Source organism: Bombus impatiens, unplaced genomic scaffold, assembly GCF_000188095.3.
Source record: "Bombus impatiens unplaced genomic scaffold, BIMP_2.2 scf_1461, whole genome shotgun sequence".
Taxonomy (NCBI): domain Eukaryota; kingdom Metazoa; phylum Arthropoda; class Insecta; order Hymenoptera; family Apidae; genus Bombus; species Bombus impatiens.
In genome coordinates, this window is record NT_177880.1 from 584,148 (window position 1) to 608,269 (window position 24,122).

General features: G+C 44.1%; 1 protein-coding gene across 3 annotated transcripts in view; it reads right to left on the minus strand.

The window, feature by feature from the left end:
• Positions 1-24,122, minus strand: part of LOC100745798 (Krueppel-like factor 6) — a 293,282-nt gene that overhangs the window by 8,508 nt on the left and 260,652 nt on the right. For all 3 annotated transcript variants that reach the window (XM_012392636.3, XM_012392637.3, XM_024371646.2), the window contains 2 exons: positions 5,917-6,226; positions 815-1,026 (listed from right to left, as the gene is read on the minus strand). In XM_012392636.3, the coding sequence (XP_012248059.1) occupies positions 815-1,026; positions 5,917-6,226 (522 nt within the window). The remainder of the gene's footprint in view (positions 1-814; positions 1,027-5,916; positions 6,227-24,122) is intronic.

Consider the following 24,122-nt stretch of genomic DNA (forward strand, 5'->3'; position numbering starts at 1 on the left):
TCCTCGTGACCAACGCGACTTCTGTTTGCCGCGCTTTTCCGTTCGAGTATCTCGACTGAGAATCAAAGGCGGTCCATGAGTAATGGCTCGCGGTCGCGGCTCGTTGACCCATCCAATGCGACAGGCCGTTTAACCATCGGCTATATGTTAGAGTTAAGTATTATATCGGGACGAATCTCGCTATTTTATTTGTTAATAACACTGCCCCCGGTGGAGTTAACGTGGGAAGATCGGCTAATGACTAAGGGAGCACGTTAAAGCGAGGTCAGAATTGCGGCGAACAAAAAGGAGAATTTCCTTTTACCATTTGCGTCGGATCGCAGGGAATATCAGACCACGGAGTTTTGTGCAACGCAACGAAAGCGCAAAGAAACGCGACCGCGTGGAATCACAACGAGCCATTCACGGGAATATTGTCCCAGCAATTAGCCTCTGTTCGTCGGCCGCCTGTTCAAAGTGTTACGGGCCGTTCGCTCGGTTTCTTCTCGTAATTGTGAGCACACCTTGCGCCGTCACCTTGAAACGGTAACGTCACCTATGAACCGGCGTGATCCCTCGCGGTGAGAGAAAAGAAGGACCGGAGCTGAGGATGACGAAACTCGCGTTCTACGTCCGTGATCGTTATGACTAGCGTGCGTGAATCATCGCCAGGCAATCAAGCGCATAGGGCTCGATCGAAGTACCGAACAATAAAAATGGGTAAAAATAAAACTAGCTTCGAATCTATTTGGATTTAAGCTAAATTAAGTAAAGTAATTAAGTAAAGTAGTTGCATCAACTTAAGCGAAGGTATTAATTTAATATTTACACTTACCGGTGTGAGTTCTCTTGTGAGCTTTCAGGTGAGAACTCTTCGTGTACACTTTGTCGCAGCCCGCCACGTCGCATCGGTGAACTTTGCGTCTCTTCAACGCGTCGCCGCATTCGTTGTCCACCGCTAAACTACCGCCGTTTCCTCCAACACCGGCGTTTACTCTGCCGCCGATTCCTAACCCACTCGCGAGCGCGGGACGCTTGTGAAACACCCTGAAATTTCAAACAGACACCTTCAGATATATTTACGATCAACTTTGATTTAATTCGATAAAACAAGTGCCTTTCGAAAGAAGAAGAAGAAGAAACGAAAAGATTCTTTCGTAAAAATAATCCTGGCCAATTACGCAACACGCGAAACAATCGAAACCGAGTTTGACAGCGCATGACCACCTTTTAGCAGCGTATCGTTGTTCGATTCACCGAACTATGTCCGATTCCCGCAGCGACGCTGATTACGACGAGCGAAAGGGCGACAAGAAATTCGAGGAACAGTCGCCCGCCGTGATTTCAATTCAGATATGGATAAGACGTCTTCATCGTTATTTTATCTTACCTGCGTACGACTATCGACCAACCATCGTACTTTATTTCTCGTTCGTCGACGGGGAGATTCCGACAGATCCGGCCGCATTCACCATGGATTTATACAGAAAGTTTTTGGTATGCATTATTCATTGATCGATGTGTTCCGATGCGTTATGACCGGTTCGAACGAAGAACGAGTGAAATTGCTTGCGACGTGAAACGATCACGGAACAAATACGTCGGTGTACACACATTAGAGAAAAAGAATTTGCCTTATGAATAACACCACGAGCTGTGGCCGCTGGTGTGGAGGAGGGAAAGAAGCGACGGTCATTACGTTAATCTGCGCGATTACATGGAAGCGTACGCAGAGCAACAGAACGGTTGGTCGCAGATCTTTTAACGGGATGTACGAGTTACACGGTCGTATTAAAAGAGCTGTCAATCAGCCACATATATTTTCTCAAGTGCTCGAGTGACGACCTGTGATTTTCCATAACGGATTCATAGATTTCGAAGTATGTAATAATCGGTTGTTATCGATGGATGACCAGATAGTAACTTTCCAGTAACCAGTAACTTTCGTGAGAATTCGAAGATAACGAAGGCGAAAATGTTTAAATCCTTATTCTTCGCTGTATAGGTAGAGAAACGTGAAGTTGAAATATGAATTAATAGAAGGAATTTTGATTCGATAGAATTGTTTAAACGAAAACTTTTAAGTAGGTTTCGTTGCGAATATGGTTCAAGTAGTAATCGCAGCGATAGTTACGTAATTGTATCAAGTCTCTTTATTAAGTTTCTTTTCAAAGCCTTGATATCGTACGTAAGCCTGTAGTGGCGCGTACACTTTAAATGCATTCATAAATCACAAGCCCCTTCGTCGAAACGTGGTCCATTTTGCACTCCATTCCCATGCATATTCATGAATTATTTGTCCATTATACCGTGGCCAATGGGGGTAAACGTTGATATTCCATTATCGTTTGCAATCGGCTCGCAATTTACGCGGCAGTTTATTATAATTTTAAAGCACTTAGATCATCGAGTAACTAATCATAAAAGCACATTGAAACTTCCGTGCGTTCATTTTAAAAGTAGCGAAATGATACGTAATGCTCCTGTCAAGTTTATTCGGGAACTATAACTTTTGTAATTATTTTCTTTCTATTTGCTTGTAAACCTTAATTGTTTTTATATGATAAATATGTATATTCTCATTGTAAAAAGGAACAAATGAAAACTAAATAAATACGAGATAAATTAGAACTGTAGAAACAGGCTAATTGCTGTAGATCTTCTCGTTAAGCAATGATAATCGTTCTACGACTCTGGAATCACCTCTTCTTATCGATTCAAGATGTCGAATCGATCAATCTTGCGAGTCGACACCCGGCGAAACTTGTTTCGCAGCCAAATTCGTACTTACGCTCAATTGTCTCGCCTAATCGATCGTCGCGGCTAACTGTTAAAAAGATAATTTAAAGTATCTCACAATTTTATTTGATTTGATCAAGCAACTTGCTCAAGACAGTGAAACGATACCGTTCTCGGAACTTTAACATCGATGCGGAAATGTATCTATAAAATTTCTATGAAAAATTACAAATTGATCTTTTTGAAAGCTGGTCTGATATTTCTAGTATCAAGCGATCGTATTTCAGAATCGGTACTAGTCCACGTGTGAAGAATTTACGTTGACGCGTTTCTATCCTCGAAACCATGTGGAATTCGCGTTTCACGTTAACTGGATAAAACGGCACCAGTGGTACCACTGACGCATCCCTGGCCAGACCATATTTCATCGGGACGAAGCCTGGCCTCGCACGCTTCGTGCCGTAAACCAGACCCGCAGCTCGCTGTTTAAACTGGCATAAATCTGCTTCTACTCGCGATAATCCGACTCGCTTCTATCCCGACAATCCTCCCGCTGCCGGAGAACAAAACCCTCTCGCACGATTTTCCGATTTTCACGACCTCGACCTGCGTTTATGGCTTTATTCTTTCAAACACAGCTATGAGGTGTTTCTGATGGTTTCGCACCTAGAACGATCGCGTAATTTCATGGACGATACATAGTGGGATATTATTTTTAAGCCGCGTCGGATATTTTATACTTGCGGTATTTATTCACACAACGTAAATATTATACGAACCGTAAACATAGCTCGGGACTTTTCTGAGATTTGAAATTGGATTTCTAGATTGAAAGAAAATTGGGAATTATTTATTACATCAACGTAGAAATAAACGCTCTAAACAAAGTTGTATAGAGAGGAGAGATGCTAAAAAAGATTAATCACGAGATGAAAATAAGCGGTCTTCTTCTGTAAGTGAAATTTAAATAAAACTAGGGAAGGGAATTAAAATAGTTCTTATGATTATTTCGGGACTAAAAGCCAAGAACTGGGATCTTGGATGAGAGTAAAAATAATTTCTAACTTCCGATCAATTTAAGGTAGATTTGATGTGATTTATTGGACAACTGACTAAATAACGTCTCCTCGTTGTCGGAATAAATACTCAAAATCAACTCCACCTTTAACACTGAGTGGACTATAACTAGCGCATTCAGGTATATATATATATTAGGTATATATATATATGATATATATATACCTGATATATATATATATGATATATATATCATATGCTATATCAATTTTAGTATATCAAATACTAGTCGAAAAATCACTAACAGTGAAGCTGTCTTGAACCTTCTCCAAATAATTTAATCTGGTTGAGTTTGGATTACATTGATAGTGTAAGATACTGTTTACGATACTGCAATAGTCGAAATAATTAAGGAATTATCAGCAATAGATCACATTCGCGTTAACACGTTCAGAAACCGCCGCGTCGTAAACTCGTAGCATAGCTCTTTCTTCGTGATAATTAATATGCCCATAGTTCCCGACGACAATACAGAATCCAGGCGGCAATTTATTCCGCGATAATTCCATCAGCTTCCTCGGCGTCGAAATCTCCTGCACTGCGTGTACAGGAGGACTACCAAATGGATCATTGTTTCGAAGACGAAGCCGTAACCGCGTGGTTCGCTGGAAAGGCGAAGGAGGAACTGGAAAGTACATTTGTCGTGAAGTATTGCTGTAAGCTTGCGGCAGTTCCTCCGCAGGAGGGCCCTGACATGCGGGTACCGATGTACAACGGTGCGTGTACACGTGCGTACCTGGCTCGCGTATGGAAGTCGCCAGCGTGCACGTACATCCAGACGGAAACAGACAACGAACCAACCGGTGGAGATTTATGAGAAACGTAAAGTATAACTATCGGTTAACGGCATTGGGACACGAGAAGACAGGCCTCGATCCGTGATACTGGTGACGATTTCACGGTACGCGTGATCTACGGACACGATCCGCGGGTACCATTATTGGCATCGATCTGTCCAAAGGGGCGAAACAACGTAAATTCACAGTTATATCAACTGTTGGTTACGGTGACAAGAGTTAAAGTCGGAATAAATGTACTATATAACCATATAAGTCCACATTTGCGAGCATGAAATGTTTCCGTAAACGAAACGAGAAGGAACGACAGCAAAGTTAGCCTAAGGACTTCGAGGGCCGTTCAGAAGCTCTAATAAAGTCATTGACACCGAAGCAAGGATCAAGAGGCGAATTCCAAGATAGGAGGATAGACAGACCGTTATGTCATCGTCCGTCATCGTGGCACTGAGAGACGAGGTAAAATTATTATTCACAACGATCCGCGAGACTCGTCATCCAGTTGGTACAGACGTACACACGTTGGAAAGAAATCGTGACGCTCTGTATGAAATGAGGTTTGTTAGCGTGCACCCGGGTGTCACGAGATTACTATGTTTTCTAACGTCGGGTCTTTTCGCCGAGATCGGGCACAGAACGCTCGCTTGACAATGGAAAAGACACTCGCGAGCGCACGAGAGCAAATTAAACGAGATTTACAGCGGGTGCACGATCTCGTCCTATTAACCCTGGACGTGCTTGTACATTCGATGAAATATGACGGCACGTAACCATCGCATCGGCGCGGCGACCGACCGGCCGCGATATCCTGCTGTTTTCGACCGATTGTAAACTGATAATAAAGTCAGCCCTGGCTAGCCGGATGGCAGCCTATGTAAATCCTTTGTCGACTCCATTCAATGGCGTAATTGACGCTTACGTTAGATTCTCAATCTATTCTACTCCGAACTGTCACGTATTTAAGGACTATTACCGATTTCTATGAAGCTTCGTAAATGTACAGTGTGCGCAGACGTTCTTACGATCCGAGAAAAGATAGTAAATATCGCAACGTAATCTTTCCACTGGAATATAAAATTTGATCGGAACGCTTAATTTGCTTCAAACGCGATACGGTCGACAATGTTGCTTCTAGGAATAAGCCAGCAGTTGTATACTCCGAGTTCTATTTTCTTCGATAATAGAGCACATCCTGTTACTCGTTTATAAGAAGAAAAAAGCGTACGTACGAAGGTGTATGCGCCCCCTGCTACACATCTGTCAAGAGCGTGGTAAAAATCGGCTCGTTCGCCGCGGTTACCGCGATACGATCGGTAAAAGTACTTACAGGGACGTTTCCTTTATCCTCTGTAACGCGAGTAGGGCCGCCGAGGGGGAAACGAAGACAGGATCGAGCGGTTCCATCATGCGGACCGACACGTCCCGCTCTCTGTCCCTTTCCCTGTCCCTTTGCCTCTCCCTATCGCGATCCCGTTCCTTTTCTCGATCCCGCGGCTCCCTCTCTCTGATCCCTGATTCTCTTTCTTGCTGCCGTTCCCTGTGCTCGTTCTCTGTGCTCCTCTCTCGCACCCTCTCGCGCTCTCGTTCCCGGTTTCTCTCCCACGCTGTTTCTCCCAGAGGCGGCAAAGGCGGCGACACTGTAAGAAAAAAAAGAACGATGGAATATTAATTAACCGGCCACTGGCGCAACATCGAACAACCTGAAACACTGGCAACCTTATAAACTCATTTATTTAAGAGTATTTCGTCATTTCATCGAGCTTTATGTACACGAAACGTCCAATGGATCGTTAATTCATTGGCCGACGCATAAATGTGGAAAATAGCTCGAGTTCGTTAGTGTTGCCCGTTAATTACTATATTTCGTGGAATCGTAGATTATCCAGCGAGTGACATATATGGTTCTAAGGAAACGATACCACTTTCAGTCAGAGAATAAAAGCACGCGTTTGGTATAGGATACCGCTCGGAGCTGTCGGATGCATCGAACGATCGAGGAAAACAACCAGTCGGCCGTTATTAACGCCAGTTTTTTTCCACTTGTATATTTTATTTAAACGTGCGATTTATGCCGACGTGCCTCGGCACCCGTGCAACATTGTCGTAAATCTTCCGTTATAAACTCTGCTAATCTACAAGCCACGGGTTGCGGGCAATGTTTCCCGGGGTTGAAAGGAAATTTAGCTGAAAGTTCAATCGTTTCACAGGCCTACCGCGAACTACCTGCCGCAAAAACCGCGCTAATTACGATTGCTGCTACTTTTTGTCGCAACCCGTGTTTTATCTACCATCTATACTTTTCTTCTCGCCTTCCTTCTTGACCTAGCTCCACGAGCGTCTTTTATCTTTCCTCATCCCTTTTTCCCCTCTCCTCTTCGATCTATTTCTACTCACTTTTCTTCTCCTGCTTTGCTTCAGAACTAACTTTCACTCCCCATCGATTCTCTCTCGACCGCTCACCCACGTGGCCACATGCAAACTCGTCCGTGACATTACTGTTACTAATTAATACACAGCGAGGCCAATAGATTCGCGATCGATCGACGCTGCAATCTGGCTTGGAACGAGTGTGGAATATTGACACGGTGGTTTAACTTTTGACCGTGGTTCGTTGCTATCTGCGCGTCTTTCATTCGATTATCGAAGTCGCCGTTTCGATCGCCGCGTAATCGATGTAAAATTGTAATTTCCAAGGCTTACCTCGTTACGTGGTAATTGCTCGTTTGCTGGTAAATGCCGGTAATTAGTGCTGCGTAATTTCGAGTACACGAAATCGCCGCGGTATCGTTACTCGTTACTCGCAATTTGTTCCGAAGAGAAAAAGTTCGCCTCCACGATCGGACACCATCGAACACGAGCAACATCAAGGTGGATTAACGCGGCTAAATGGCTGCTGCTATGTGTTTCTGTATGAGGCGTTTTACAATTTAATCAAGCTTCTTCTTTTCCCCTCCATTTCGATCTTTTTTTCTTCCATCGCTATTCACGTTGTTGCCCCTTTCTCGATCCAACCACGTACTCGTACCTCCTACTTATTTCCAACGTGGTTAGCTTTATTTCATTAATTCGAGAAAGAAAGGAGCAAAAAAGAATTGAGAAATATTAATTATGATGAATTTTCTTCGAACAAATTATTTCAAACGCATTTAATACCAAAGTTCAGGGATCGACGTTCACCCCCTTCGGCTAAAAGCTACCAAGAACGATCGTACTCATATCGTTGACCTTTTACCTTATGCGATGCGCCGTAAATATTTCTTGGACACTTTTCTTGATTCCAAAATAATCACCAATGATAGCCAATCGAGCGTCCCGCTGAAATTAATGCCGCGACAAGTAGTATTCTATCGTATTTAGAATCCGCGTAGCACGAATGTATACATCTTACACGGAAGGAGCAGATCCATGTTCACCGACGGACGTTTTATGTTCTCGAAATCTTGTTCCTGGCGTAAAAATTTCGCTAGAGAATTCGATAAAGTCGCACAAGTCACGGGACGCGTGTACGCAATTCGACGGAGCACGGATGTATCGGGAAACCGGTTTCATTTGTCGTTTACCCGGTGGCTGACTCGAGAAAAAACGCAGAATACTTTAAACGATACTACCGACTATCGTAAAGTTTCAAATTTTATATTTTTTAATCGACGGCAATCTCTTTATATAGTTCGGTCCTCGATTTCGATCTTTTCATAAGATAGACCACTTTGGTTTCCTGGTTCTCGTAGAGATGAAGAAACCCGTGCGAGATAACGGGATTAAGAGGTAATCGATTTCGTTCGGTGGGAGAGACACGACGTGTTCGCGGCAGAGCGCGCGGTACAACGCGGAATATTGCGTAACGCACGCACGCACGCGAGTCCCTATCGTTGTTCGCCGTGAATCAACGACCTGGAGATTTATGCAAACGGCCGTTGTGGTTGCTCTGGTGCACGCCAGCTGGCCAGAAACGCGTTCGACCGAAGATGCATGAGTGGAAAACGAACGCGAACCCGTGTGCCCCCGCCTATGTTTCGTTGGTTTGATGGATCGTGGCGGAGATTGATTTTTAATTGAATCGCAGCCTCGTATTTCAGCTGACCGACCTTTGAATTCGAGACGTCGTAAATATTGGGATTGACACAGCACGCACGCCTCGCCGTGCCGCGCTCCAAAGTCGTTTCCCTTTTAGTATTCGAGAAGTCGCGAGTTACCGAGTCGAAAACGTCCAAGATGTTCTCGCGATAAGCGAATTAATCATTATAATCGCGTTACGCTCCCAGCGTAATACGTTCCTTTCGAAAGTTGCGGTCGTCTGTTCGATACGAGTAATAACGATGATCGTAATGCATGGCGGACGCGCGTTTCCAGGAACGTTTTTTCCGTGGTCCTGGAATTCAGCACGGAAAATTTTAGTATAAAAGTCAGCGTTACAGATACCATCTCCTGCCCTCGTGTTCTCCAGCCCTTATCGCTAGGGGAATCTCGGAAGAAGACTACGGCCAGGCCGATCGTCCAATCGTATCGAGGAATCATTATGAATACAGTCGGTCGAGCTCGGAACGTGTACTCGCGCTAGCGAGCGCCACCATGGTATTATTAACTGTAATTTCTGTACGTTGCCAGTACGGGCGGTTTCGCTTAATTAGCTTCTGCTTCGGACACTTCTTCCCCCACCGATACGCCAGCTATTTCTCCCTCTCTGAATCTCTGTGTTCTGGACGTCTCGTTAGGGTTATTAACTCTTGCCGTGGCTCTGCTCGAGGTCTATGATCTTTGGTATCTAATGGAGCACGAAGTCGTCAGAACTTTCTGACAGCGCTTGTCTAGCTCTTTAACCCGTGTCCGATTCTTCCTGCTTCGTTGTCCTTCTTCCAATCGTTACGTGCCGTCGTTCCTTAGTCAAAGTCGTGATAAGATGCCGCATCACACAACATTACTTCGCGTGTCGTTCTCTTGCCCTGGAGAAAATTTTTGAAAGAATCCTGAACCTTCTGAAAAATCGTTGGAAAATCTTCCTCTATCCTATACAGAACGTCTCCCTCGATACAAACTTTGCTCTTCTTCTATCGCCTATGCCGAGTTAACCCCGAGCATTAGCGGTAATAACGCGGTTTTATCACGTCTCGCCTTCGTATTCGTTGCATCTTCCCACCCTTCTCCGCGTCTTCGTTACTCCACGTTTTCCTCTTGCTTCCTTCCCTTGCACCTTTCTCTCGAGCGCACACGTTTCAAAGACTTTCATGACCCGGCGAGTCTACAGTCAAGGGGGTAATTGATAATGTTAAACGCGGGGTTAATCCGCCGATTTATGGGCAGAGTTTGTACCGTGGATTTTTCGAATTTGCCAAATTGAGGGATAATAGGCGGACATTAATGCCCTGCTGCCAGCAATCGAACAGAGCGAGGCGGTAAAGAGAGATAAGTGGAAATCGCCGGTGGCGAACAAACCGTATTCGATTAATTCACTGGCAAAATCGCTTCACAACTTCGTAGTCGTAGTCTGGAAAATTAATGCAATCGTTCGAACAGGAATTGCCACCGTACTACCACCGTTTAATTTTCACAACTTCGTGAAAATCACTCATCGGAAGCTTGTATACGTTCAAATGCAGCAAGTGGCGTCGGTTCCGCAATTTTCCATTTTTTTTTTTTTTAATCACTTTTTTTATCCCTGTGCTGTCTCGAATGTCATCTTTTGAGCGACGAACGGCGCCAAAACCTTCCACATACGAGACCTTGCGTTACGAGATCTTTATCGCGCCTTTCTAAAATGATCAACTAGAAAATTCATCAATCCCCGGAGGTGGTCAGGTCGAGGCTATCGGAAATGCTATCAGCAGGAAGCGTTCCGCCATCATTTACGCGAATTCAAAGCGGCAAAGACAGCGGCACAATGGCCAGCTGATTGACAATCATTAAACGCGCTTCGATCAATTAATCAATATTAATTACGGAAAAAAGTGGTGCTCGTATTGAAATGATAACCCGGTGTTCGAGTTCAGCCCGGTTCCGTCCAATGATGAATCGTGTTTCGTTCGCGGTAACCTGTCGTGCAGCATCATCGATTATCATATATTGTACGATCAGCCGGACGTAAGCCGTGGTGCACGGAGAAATATGCGCGGACCGTTCTCTTGAATACGCGTGCACGAATACGAGCTAGGTGGGTGGACATGCCACCCGCATCGCGGAACTCGTTAGACGCGAGTTTTCAATTAAGTTTCCGGTTTCGCGCGGCAAAACGGAGATTAGCCGATGACCCCTCTTGTACCAATTAATCGTAGATTAAGATTTTTTTCACCGGGCTGCTTTCGAATTTATCGACGTTCTCTCACGCGCGGACGCGCAGTGAAGTTTACGATAAAATTAAATTTAGCCCATCTGCGTAGCAAACACCTTGTCAACGGTAATAGCGCGATTAACTTGGCGTGTATCTGGAGAAATATGTCTGGACGAACATCAGATTGTTCGAAAAGTTCGTAGCGTTTGTGACGATTCAGATAACAACAATAGGTTCCATTATATATTTAACTCGAGTGAAAGAAGATCGCTTATAACGACTGTGTGACAAATAAGAAAATGTGCACGATACAAATAAAAATTGTTCCTAATTTAAAAGAGAGTCATTTAGAAATTATCTGTAATGAGAGTGTCGTTTTGAAGTAAAATAACGTTAAACGAGCAAGTGTTGTACATTAATTAGAACGTTTTATCGAATCTACTGTTTGCAGCGGAGAAAAGAGATGCTACGGTGGTTTAAGATTCTTCCTAAGAAAATGACAATTTGTTAGAAATTAAAGCACTCAGGGTATAATTAGTTCTTTATGCAGGGATGGGTTATATCGATGCCGGAGGTTCGTAAATTCGGAGGTAGAAGCCGTACGATGGCCTTTAATTGAACCGCGTAACAGCGGGCGAAGCAGAAACGTAAAGGAATGCATAATAAAATCATACACGCCCAGAAAGGGGCGATTATCTCTTCGCCGAGCGTTGCATTAACGTGTCTTTATTATAATTAACCGCCGCCTGGCGCACGCTAATTGACAAAGGCGTGATTATACCACTACGGTGAAAGTAACGCGGAAACGGAGCTCGTGCATGCCGATTCGTATACGGTCGACGTCGAAACGAGCACACGCGGCGCTTGAATTTCGAAGGTTCACGATATATGAAACTTTATTACAGGACAATCCCGGTCATTTAAGCAATACCCGTTATAAAGCAAAACCCATTGAATTATTCCATTTATGCCCCTCCTTTAAATTTACCATCTACGATTCAGAGGTACAGTAATCGTCGCCGTTGATTTATCATTGTAAATGTTTAACTTTTACGCGGCTTAAATACTGTCTTTTCGAAATTCATATCGCTCGAAAAAAAAAAAAAAATCATGTAAGATATGTGATATTAACGAACAGCTGCGGCACAAATATCGCCAGTCCTTATGTATTCTAACGTTTCTTTCCAAAACGAAATTAAGGGAAGATATATGTTAAAATTACTCATTCAAAGGCAGGATATAATATTCGACGCGCGGTGTTCAATTTGCGAGAGGGGACGAAAGTGTCGAATTCGGAGGCACCTTAAACGACGATATTGCCCCTCGTCAGATCGTAAACGTCTGTTAAACGATCAGGTCTCGGAAGGGAGAGAGCGAAGCGTTTTGCGGGTGAAATCGCTCGCGGCTAGCCTCGAATTGTTCCACCCACGCCACGTGATCTCTTACGAAGTCTTCTCGCCGATGAGCGAGCAGGAACAGAGTGGAGAAGACACGGACGCGTCGCGACGATCGAGCCAACAGAGATCAAAGGCCTATACGAAAAAGCGGGAAATAAGATATGGCTCTTTGTAATTACAGAGGACCGAAAAAGTTTCGGATAACAAATCGACGCCTTTCACAATGTTGCATTGCGAAGCTTTACTGGCATTACAGGCCTTCTGTCCTGGTACCTTCCAGGCTCCAAATGAATTATGCGTTTGCGATCGAACGTTCGAAAGTTAAAGTAACGTCTTACTCGAATCGCCGAGCCGTAGGTCTCCCCTGTGATTATCAGACCCGGTAGAACCAGGAGTGAGACTTTCGAGCTTCGTATATCGCGGTTCCGTAATCGGATGCTCGTGAATCGGTACATTTTATGGAGCCACGGTCAGCTCGCAAAAGGTATCGCCGGGGATTTAGTTGCACATGATCAAAGAGGCAGTTGCAACGTCAAATTTCATCATTACCACGCTTTTGCCTTATTATTTCTACGTATCAGAAGTGATTTAAGTAATGTCGGGTTTGTGTTGTTTACTGCTCCCAACATTTGCATTTTAATGTTCGTCAAGAAGGTTCAATTTATAGCGAAGAGGTACAGTCCATCGTGGACAAGGTTCAGAAGGAACACTTATTCCTCTTGATCACCGTCTTCTCTAGTACGTGTCGACTCTTGATAACAGGAATTATACCGCGCCCTTGCTATAAAAACGACGCAACATGTTTTCCGACTTGTCACTGCGACAAAATCCTTCAAAGTATTTTACATTACGAAGTGTGAATGATTAAAAGACCCGACGCTACTTTATTCTCTTGTCAATTTACTTTGTCACGGATATGCTTGACGGTTTCCTTAATCGAAGCTTCCATTAAATAATCAGGAACCACGACGAGAATTCGTGGACGACTGAAATATTATCGATGGAGTAGAAACTTATGCGAACTCGTCTAGACTACTGGGAAACGGGCACGTTGAAGAGTACCGAAGACAGGCTCGACAGTGGGACTCGCGATCTTTATTGCATTATCGGCAGAACCGTCGGATCCGCGATCGTTAGGTGAAAATGATCGTTAGCGGCGTAGCATTCACGCTGGCTACGACGATGAATCTTCCTCGTCATCCGGCCTAGACGTTCGTCGCGGATCTGTCCGCTTCGGCTCCACTTCAGCCCGGCGAAGGTGTATAAATTGTCGAAGGCTAGCGCGGGACGCGAAGGTGCCGATACTCGATAAATCTATCCGGTCCGTGATAGACGAGCCGAGGTGCAGGTTGGCCTGACCGCGCCAAGCCGTGTGCAGCCGCAACGATGCACCTCTCCTCTGGAGGCTAGATGCACATGCACGATGCGTCTCCCGATGCACCTTCACCTGTGATCTCTCGCGGATGAGCCTGGGTGAACGACAGCACGTCGTGCCTCCCCCTGTCCCCCTACTTTCCTCTTCGCCTCAACTGCAACCTTCGCGTCCGATCGTTCCGTTTCTTTAATTGCCCCGTTTCTCTTTCGTAATTTCGCGTTCTCACACGACGAGCGAGTTTCGATCTGCGTATTTAGTCATTTTCTGTTCTTCTGACGAGTCTATGTTCGATAAGCGTAATTTAGATAGAGAAATTCAAACGATCCGTGAGACGTCGTTGTCGTAAGTGACAACGAAGAATTTCTTTATGTAAGTGATTTTGAAGCCCGTTGTTTAACTGGAAACCGTTACGTCGCGATTACACTGGTTCGCAACGTTATACACGAAGATGCATCGACAGATAGCAAGCAGATGACGGCAGGATTAAATTGAGGTGGAAAGATAGCGGTAATATTTCTATGACGTTTCGAGGCTTGGTTTCATAGGCTGCATCGATTGGGCGCCTCAGTACTGGGACATAAAGTATTTCATGCACATTTATCTCTCTCGTGAATCCAACCATTCATAGCGTGCAACGAGATTCTATATCGTTCTAATCGTCCTCTAATCAAAGATTAAAATCTCCCGTCGCTTCTTTTTAAAAATACCAATCAGTAAAGCATAAGAAACCACGTTTGCTTGTATTAATACTTTAACGACAGAGCATCCCAACTAAAATTTATGGCGCACGTCAGTTGAAGTTCTATAAAAAAATAAACACATGGCGAAAAAAGTGAACGAAATATATGTCATCGTACATTGTAATCGTTATCTATGAATCATCTTGTATTTAATGAAAAATGTCCCGTCGAGAAACTGTTAATAAAAAGCTTTTCAAGCCCGCTTTCCATCGTGCAAATTAACATTGATCGAGCATTCAGAGCGACACAATGGTGCTGAAGGTGACACGCGACAACCGGTCGATGCATAGGTAGCGCTGCTTTGGAAAAGGTCAGCCACGGCGACGTTGAGCGTCGCTGTCGAGCATTGTCACAGGTGTTTAACCTTCGCGAGAACGGGCTCAGGTGTGTTTCACCTGCGCCCAAGCGAGCAAGTAACCAAGCACGCGCTCGTACGTACGCGATCTTCGCCAGCCAGTCGATAAATTCCGCATTTTTCCATTTCCTGTTCTTTCTGTGCTTCCAACTAGAACCTCGATGCCTAGAATCATCATCTTGCAGGACGAACCTTGCTCTTTTTCCTCTTCCACCTTTTTTGCCTTCGCTCCGCCGCTTCCCCTTCGTCTTCTTTTTCATTCATTTCTTTTTTTTCCGTTTTGCGGCATGACGCTTAATTCGTAGCGCGAAGTACATCCACGGCAGGGAGAGAAGGACTGCGATTACAAGGATAATAAATTAACGCACACGACCTTATCGAGCCGTATAATTCATCACAGGCTTACGTGCCTGCTCGCGTAGGCTAAAGTACGTGTACGCCGAGGCAGACCCGTGTGATCCTGCTTTTGCACATTAACCTCGTAAAACTCTGACGGCGGTTCGACCTCTACACCTGTGCAACGATCGTAGGTCCGCGCGATGTGAAAGTTCGGTGCATACGGAGAGAACCGCGGCGACGAAAAAGTGCGCTCGTTAACCGAGCGTTATCGTCGGCCCTCGTTAACGATGAACTCAGTCTGAATCCTGGAATTTTTCTCGGATTATTAGAGGGAGCTGAATCGAGCCTCGCCGCACCTCAAACTGCCTCAACGGAGATTCTGAATTTCGTGGAACATGACGTGGATAGATCGGAGGGTATGTTCGCGGTTTGTGCGAAGAGGTTAATCCTTCTTCAGTCGCGAAATAGATCGACCATTTTCAAGCAGTGAATTATTTCCCTTCGAGAGAACGTTAGTGAAATACTCGTGAATTTCGAAACGAAATGTTGACTTCCTATAACGATAAAATGTTACTTTTATTGTAATGAAAAGTTATCACATGGATTGTAAACGGCCGATTGCACACTCGATTCAAGGAAGAAACGAAAGCTAACTGCTAATAACTGTACTATGTTCTTAGAGCACCTATTGTTTTGATGTACATACATTTCCGCGAGGTAATTGAAAAAATTCGGAAAATCGGACTATTGGGAGTAGCATTGACAGTCGAGCAACATCTTGATAGCGTGTCCGCGAACATGGGACTTGGGATAGTATTATGCGAACTATAACGGGTGGCCAACGCGGCGGTACGAAGTAGATACGGTTCATCTTGATCAGACGCCAGGCAATAACGCCAAAGCAGTACGAAACCTCGAAGTTAACGATTCGAGAGGGAAATAACGAGGGCCCCGGTCCACCAATGGACAGCAGCTGCCATTATCTCCAAAAATAGAAGTAACCCTGTACGCGCAATCGTGGCTACATTCGCTATATCCGAGGTTCATTAAACGTTCGCAAAAATATCGATCAACATCGATCGATTTCCCTTCTTTTTGCCTCTGCTAAACCTCGGATATGTCCTGGACGAATTTCTTATTAGCCGAGCGCCGGGCAAACCGAGCTGTTTACTCCAAAATAACCGAACGTTCCACCTCGTAATAGCTTCGTTAGAATCAATTAGACAGCTGTTTCCACAGGCTAATCGACAAACCGATTACGCGACTGACCCTCGACTGTCCACCGGATCGATGTTTCGCGGTTTTTGAAGCGCGTTAAGAATACGACACGCCTGAGTTCGCAATAATTGTGCGCGAGGTCTCGAACAGGGTGTCGAGCTGAACTTAGCTTTTCTCGTCGCCATTTAAGGTGATGCCGGAAACGAGGAATTGCATAATTTTTGCAAACGACCTGTCGGTTTCTTGGCTCGCGTCTATTCGCATTTATACACGAACGTTAACGTTAACGAGGTGTGCAATACGGACGAAGGATAATTAATTAAAGGCGGTTACACCGGACACTTTTCTTAATAAGATCTGTCGCGCCGCTCTGGTTTGTCACGCGTTAAACATTCGTTCCAACGCGTCACACCTTCGGGCTGAAAGCCTTAATCGACTTCCTTCTCGCCTTCCCGTGAACATGATCTAATTTTACGCGTGTTCCTGCGTACCGAAGGACCCGTACTCGTACTCGCAATAATTGCACGGTCACGGGCCTGTTCCGTAATTTATGCGGACACGGGAATTCATGTGTTTACGTTTACTCGTTACTTTGTAATCTGCGTGGTCGCTTTCGCGATGCTTCGGGGCCTTGCAACGTTCGTACAACATCGTCTAAATAGAAATTCTGAATGTTGGGGTTACGTAATGGGCAAGTCGTGCTGCGGGCAACCTCTCCAGGCAAACATGCAATGCAGAGGCGAGGAATCCCTTAACGAATAATTTTCTTGAATTTCCACATGCGAATTATAGAGCAGACAGATTTTAGATTCGAGTGTTTCTAGACTACTTTCCTTAAAGAATCGAATATTTCGAGAAGAAATATTTAAAAATGGGCAAGTTTTCGTTTGGAGAGATAAATTTTATTACCGAATGAATTAACTATTAATGAATTTAATGTAAATTACGCCACTTTCCTCGTACGACACCGAAACGACGCGAACATCGCGAAATTCAATTTCACGAAAGGAGAGAAACTACGGTGGAACAAAGATGAAGCGTGTTGGTACTCGCTGGTTAGATGCGCGCGTTTCCTGGTTAAATCGCGGCACGAATAAGAGATCCCATTACACGTGGTGCATTAACAAATCACGGCAACCGATAATCCGTTTCGACCTTCGTCCGCAACCTGCAAGATTGTTGTTGCAGGCCGGCGCGAGCGGCCGTGCGCTGAAGCCGTATCTTCGAGCCGCGGAATACATTATCCCGAAGATTAGTGTGCGAACGATACAAGAAAAGGCATCCACAACACCAATGGGGGTCCAAGTGAACGCGCCGCGAACACATCCTCGCGATTGCACGAGCGCGCGAGCGCATCTACCGCTGTTCAATTTACGATTGAACGTGACGGCAGAGCGTTTACGAACTTAGTAGAATCTTTAACAATTTCACGATTTTTGATGTTAACGCTTACCTTACGATTTATTGCGTTTACGATAAAAACGAAAGATTTATTTTATAACATACTTCGAAATATTTTACTTGTTGCTTTCAATTTCGAGAACTTTCGATGGTTTATTTTGGTTACACGGAACTTGCGTACGATTACAAGCAATTACCGCGAAATATTACTTTGAAAAAAGATTGCGTCGTACGCCTAAAAAGGGCCGAGGTGGTTAACTTACACGTAAATGTGATATTGCATTTTAATTTAAGGAAATTCCGGCAAGAAACGTTCCGGCAAGAAAATTGGGATTTCGAGGTAATAACCTCTGGAATCGATTTATCGGTAACACGATACTATTCGCGCAAGCGATCCTCGGTGAAAATTCGACGGTAGTTTCTCTTATATTTCGCGGCGCATTACGAATTTCATTCGTGAAAGTATAAAATTGCGCCCACGATCGTACTCGGGAATTGCTCTTTTCCAATCGAGCATTAAACCTTTCGCAGCGTTTAAAACGAAAGGTAGCCGCGTCCGCCGGTTCGTTCGTCCCGAATATCGTAAAACCAGCTGTAAAGGGTGCTGAAGCGCAAGTTAAACAACTATCCATACATATCGTAAAGCGTTGTTATTGTGAGCAGCGTGTAACGTTACGAGCCGTCACGGGGAACTGTACGTATAGTAAACTCATAGCCATACGCCAGCAATAGTGCCGTGCGAATCGTTGACGTCGATGATCCTCATCCAATGGCGAACCAAACACTTGTCAGCGTCAAAAACATTGTCAACAAAATGATTGTTTGTCATATAAGGATATTAGAAGTACATGCTTCCGATATTACAAAATTTCTATAATTCTCGTGTCATTAATTCATTGATCGATTAATTCAATTTTAATTAATTCAATTTACAAATAAATACAATTTTGATAGAAGCTTGAATTTTCTGTAAAATTCTGTTAGAACACAAGCAAATCGAAGCTACGTTTCTCCAAGTTAACGATGATATTTAATAATTCTATTTTATTTGCAATATCACTATTCTTCGTTTCAAGAACATCGATCAAAACGTGGACAGATTTACAGACACGAACACTTGGCGGAGTTAGTGGGAATAGAATTTCGAGGTCGAGTCATCTAATCCGAAGTCGCGTAGCCGCGGTCGATTCATGATTAAATAAATGTCAATAGCGAGGAAAGATCGATAGCGCGCCGGCGAACCTAACGGAAGCAGTAACGTATAAAGAATTTTTATCTAAACGCGTAGGTATTAATATAATAATAGCGTAATAATAAACGTAACAGAAAAGCAACGTTATTACGAACAACATCGATTTACTATTATTCTATTAAGACATAAAATCGCGAGATGTAGAAATCATCGATTCGTCGAAGCTCGGTCGATTTCCACGGACAACGAAGTCATAAGTTAGGCCACGACTTTTATACCTGGGACCTTGAAACCGGGGACAGGCAAACATCTCTGTGCCGCGATCGATCACAATTGCACAATCGATAACTGGTAAACGCCTGGGACCTTTTCAATTATTCCTTCTACCCTATGGTCGCGGTTAAGCCGTTCGTTTAGTAATCGCGATTGCAATTTTATATCGACGATTCGATCGATGGTGGAACAAGGAGAAGCAATAACGGGAATATAGTGGACGGAACGAACGATCTCCATAGTGGAAGTAGAAGAAAAAGCGAAAGAAGTTGGACTAGTCGAGTGGTCATTCGATACGACATCGAACGACTCGTGGTAGACGCGTTAAATGAACTTATCTTCCGTTGCCACGAGAAAATTAAGTCGACTCTAAATTAGCTGGAGGACTCGCCGGGTATAAATCCGGCAATGAAAGCCAACAAGCAAAAGGGTTGCAGGTTGCGCCGGTGTGTGCTCCGTAGGATTTCCTCCGATGCTCACGGCATTGCTACAACGGTATCCCTTTCATTGCATCCTCTCCATTATACGCTGCTTATAGCACGTAATCTCGGTCGCATCTCTGATTTCAATCTGGCCGCTTACAACGCACCGCGCGCGACCGATCTACAAATCAGCCTCGTTTTCTTTTCTCCCTCGAGTAGGATCTGCGTGAATCGTGAACGTACGCGGATATGTACATACGTTAGTTGGTACGTACATACGCACATATGCATGCGGATATACGGGGGTTGCGCAATCCGAGTATTATACGGCGAATACCCGCGAGCCCGCCGCCCCAGGCTCCTTCTCGCGCTTCTCGTATACGCGTCAGCCTCACCGAGTATAAACAATGGGCCTAAAATTGTCTGACGCCGACAGTTATTATAGTCCTGTCCGGGAAACGACGAAAACGCTTGCACGAGGGCTATCGCTCGTCCCAGGGATAAGGGACACTCGTTCAGCTCGTATCGTATTTTTGCGAAGGCAGTATCTTTGAGGGAAGATCGACGATGAACGCGTTCGCTCAGCCGGATTCTGTGCACGGGATGATCGACGGGGTGATTCTGTTTAATGGACGACGTTTGTCTCGACCGTAACCGATTCAATTACGTTGCTTTTCTTTTGACCAAGACAATGGCGAATGGAAAGAAGATGAAAATATGGGAATAAACGATCTTAGGTGGGTTTGGAAGTACAGATTTGTAAGAAAAATACGATGACGATGCAAGCTTTTATCAATTTTGGAATATTTTCGTTGAGTATAGTTCACGGGAACAGCGTTAACGAAATTTTATATAAAGACAGTTTTAATGATAAAAATGGCAATAAAGCGTAGTTGTTAGCCGCGTTTTCGTAGGAAGCTGTAGAAGGGTAAATGTAACGGTTCGACGTTCGAGGATCGAAGAGCGTACAGCATTTTTCTCGTGATTTTTAACGCAAACGAACCACACATTCGAATTTTGCAATTGCGTCCAGTAGTCTGAGAACGAAACATTCGGATCAACGATTCGCAACGATTCCCACGAGACTCGTGCCGTGTATACGATTATCCATAGATGGTCAAATATTGCAGCTCCTAGTACAACTAATTCGACGAAATTCATTAGCCGCTAAAGCGCCAACGCGCTTCTTGATCCTCTGTAGCCGTTTATCGACTCTATTCCTGAACGCAACTCAGACTTCTCAACGAGAGTATCCATCGAGTAATCTCGATTATAATATCTGTTGGGTTAAACCGACATAGGAGCTGTAATTATGGAATGGTAGAGGAATAGGTGTGTAATCAGGCGTGAAGAAGGAATTTTTCCAGGGGATCGTACGATGATTCCTCGAACTGTGACTAATGTCCTTCTCTGGCTTATACAAAGAAAGAACCGGGCTTCTACGTTACAGAACAGAGAGGAGCGACGACGTCCTTCGAAGGATTTTTCACGTGTAGCCGACACAATGTAAGGCGATACGATAACCATATTGCACAAGAGCGGTGTAACCGGCTGAAGGCCGAGGCGTTACTTGATTTCCAAGCTTATTTCCCGTAAATGGAAATAATCGAGTCGCGCGCAATCTTGACTATACCTCGAGCTTCCCACGTTTCCAGATTCATCGAATTCCATCCTGATGATGTTATGAAAACTTTACGATCGTTTATAGTATGCAGTTGTCGTATTTCTGTGATATTTATAATTCACCTTCGTGATAATTGTGGTTTTCGAATCGGTGTCGGATGAATCAGGATAGTTCGTTTTCGATTGGAGATAAAATTTTGTATTGGAATAAACGGAATTGCGCCATCATTTAAAATATCCTTCCTCTATGTTAAGTTTAAGGGTAACAATTAATATTTCACTTTGTACCAACTTGTAATTTCCTTGTTTCTTTTAATGTTTATTTATACGAGTACTCGACTACAATCAGGTACTAACGAATACTACTATCAACACAACACGCTTTTTCTCTCGGACATCGTTTCCATCGATTTTCTCCTTGTGTAAGAAACGTTTCACCTTTATGAGATACCATTACTTGCCAGGCGATGCACCAGGAAGACATGGTTTTCCAGGAAATAGAATACCGCGTTTTTCGAATGTTTTCGATCTTCCCACGCTCGACGACTCATTAAAGAAGAGAGAAAAAAGGGAGGACTCGTTGGCTCGCGAACAATTCACCGGCGGTACCAAACGGCGATCGAGACGGTGCGGCGACCGCGTGAAACGCGCGCCGCGTAAAACACTATAAATCATCGAGCACATTTCCGTTAGCGTTAATGGTACGGGTGGTTCATTAAATTCCACGATTTACGCTTTAACGACAAGCCAAGTGCCCGATCCACTCGCGAATAATGCTCCCGTTTACTGCGTCATTATCGCGATTTTTACTCGGCCGATCGAGGTGCGAAATGGCAAATTAATTTCAATCGTGCCTCTTACGAAACACACAGACGAGTCGTCTTTTATACCACGGAGAAAAATGAAAGTAGAATATCCATCGTATACGTATCGTGCCTTTTTTGTACCTTGAAATCGCGACCGTTTTTCTCGATTCGTTTTACTCCATCATCTTTTACCAGCCACGTTGCAATGAATTTCGTGATGATTTAATGTTAACGATATTTAAAGAAATCGAGAGGCAGTCGAACAAAGAGAAGGTAGAAACGCGTTAACTTGTCCTTAATTGAGATCGATTTATGGAGGATGAAAGGACGGAGACTGTTAAAATATTAATTCGTTCGATGTGCTTCGAGTTTGTGTACGAGGGGTATCGGACGCGTACGGAACGGTGCGATTCCCTAGACACGATTTGTCAATCTACGTCCATTACATCAGCCAGGGGAGACAGTTTGCGATCGTGACGAATGCGACCGGCTGGAAGAAAAGTACGAGAGGATTGCGAAGAGCTTGCGCAGCCTCTTCGAGAAAGGGGGTCTCCGAGCGAATTGCCAGAAGACGCGTGCTTGTGACAATATTGCAACATTCTTTATAGAAATACATCTCTTGTGAAATTCGATAAATGTAATGATTTTTACACCCAGTCGTTAAAATTCGACTATTTTACAACTGTTGTACCATGGTGTTGAAGTGGATTTCAATTTGGTCACAGTCGTGGGATTTAGACAATGGCTCCATTATCTAAATGCTTGTTTTCTTGTAACTCGAGCGATGGGCGCTTTCCCACGATCCACTATTGTTATTATTCTTATCCTTTTTCTCAAGTTCAACTGAATTTTTTGATCCGTGAATATTTTCTCTACGATATAATCACTTCGAGGAAATACGATCGATGACGAAAGAATAGATTCATAGATTCGTAAATTTAGATTCATTTAGATTCTTCCTTCTATATTACTTACTTTAGAAACCTTATTACCTCTGATTTTGTACGCTTCGCTTTTTATTTGGACCGTTCTGTTGCGCCTTTCGCGATAAACGATAAAGGAATCACGAATGTTCGCTCGAACCGACAATCTCGAACAGTTCCACGGAAAAAAAAAATCGATTCTTCGTCTTTTTCACCTCGAGGTGGACCTATTACCATCCCTCTTGGTATATGCGTGGTCATTGACCATACGTAATCTACTGGCTCGAGAAGCTGGTCCACGCGAAGGCGGCTAAACGGAGACGGAAAGTGGAGCATTCTCAGTGATCCTCAACTCGTTCGTTCATTCCCAGTCCATTCTCGAGTTACAAAGAATTGATATCAATTGCAATGTCGTTATAATAATAGGAAACGAGATGACGGGATCTTTGTTATTTTAATTATTTCTATTTGCGATCGTTGGAATTTATTCGATCTACTCCATAAATTTCCTTTCTTCCTATTTTAGAGACGATTAAGCTTCTGCAATTTGATATGTGCTTACTCATAATACGTATACAGTAGTGGTTTCAGCCAACTACCAATTACTTAAAAAGAAACTATCAAGACTAAATTTTCTTAAACTACGTGCACATAAATCATCGACCTTCGTACAAAGTTATAAATGCGGACAGATACTTGTGAGCATGACGTCCAAAGTGAAGGAATCTCTCAACAACTCGAGGAACAGCTCAATTAATCCAATCCATCATCCAAGGAGTAAACGACGCGATCCAAACGTCTCGAATTCCAGATCCATCAATTCCATCGTACGAATCTTCCACCCGTTACAATGAAATCGTGGCAAATCGAACGAATCCTGTTGGACCAACGCGAGTCCTCTTCGATTAACGCGAGCCGCGTGAGTCATCGCGTATCGAGTCGACTCTATTCGAGTCTGTTCCGGTTAGAAATCACCCTGGCATCCTCGTGGTCGTTCCTATGGATCCATCGGACACCTCGTGAAAGGTAATCGCGTGGTAGGAGAGCGGGAGAGGTTTCGTCGCGGTGGATTTTTCGCCCGAAACGCGAGTCGACGGGATCGGCACGGTCTGAATCGGACCTGGCAGCCTTTCTCCCACTCTTTCGTGTTCCCGGTCGATTTGCCAATAGCTCGTTGATATGCAGAAAGGCCCATCGTTTCAGCCGC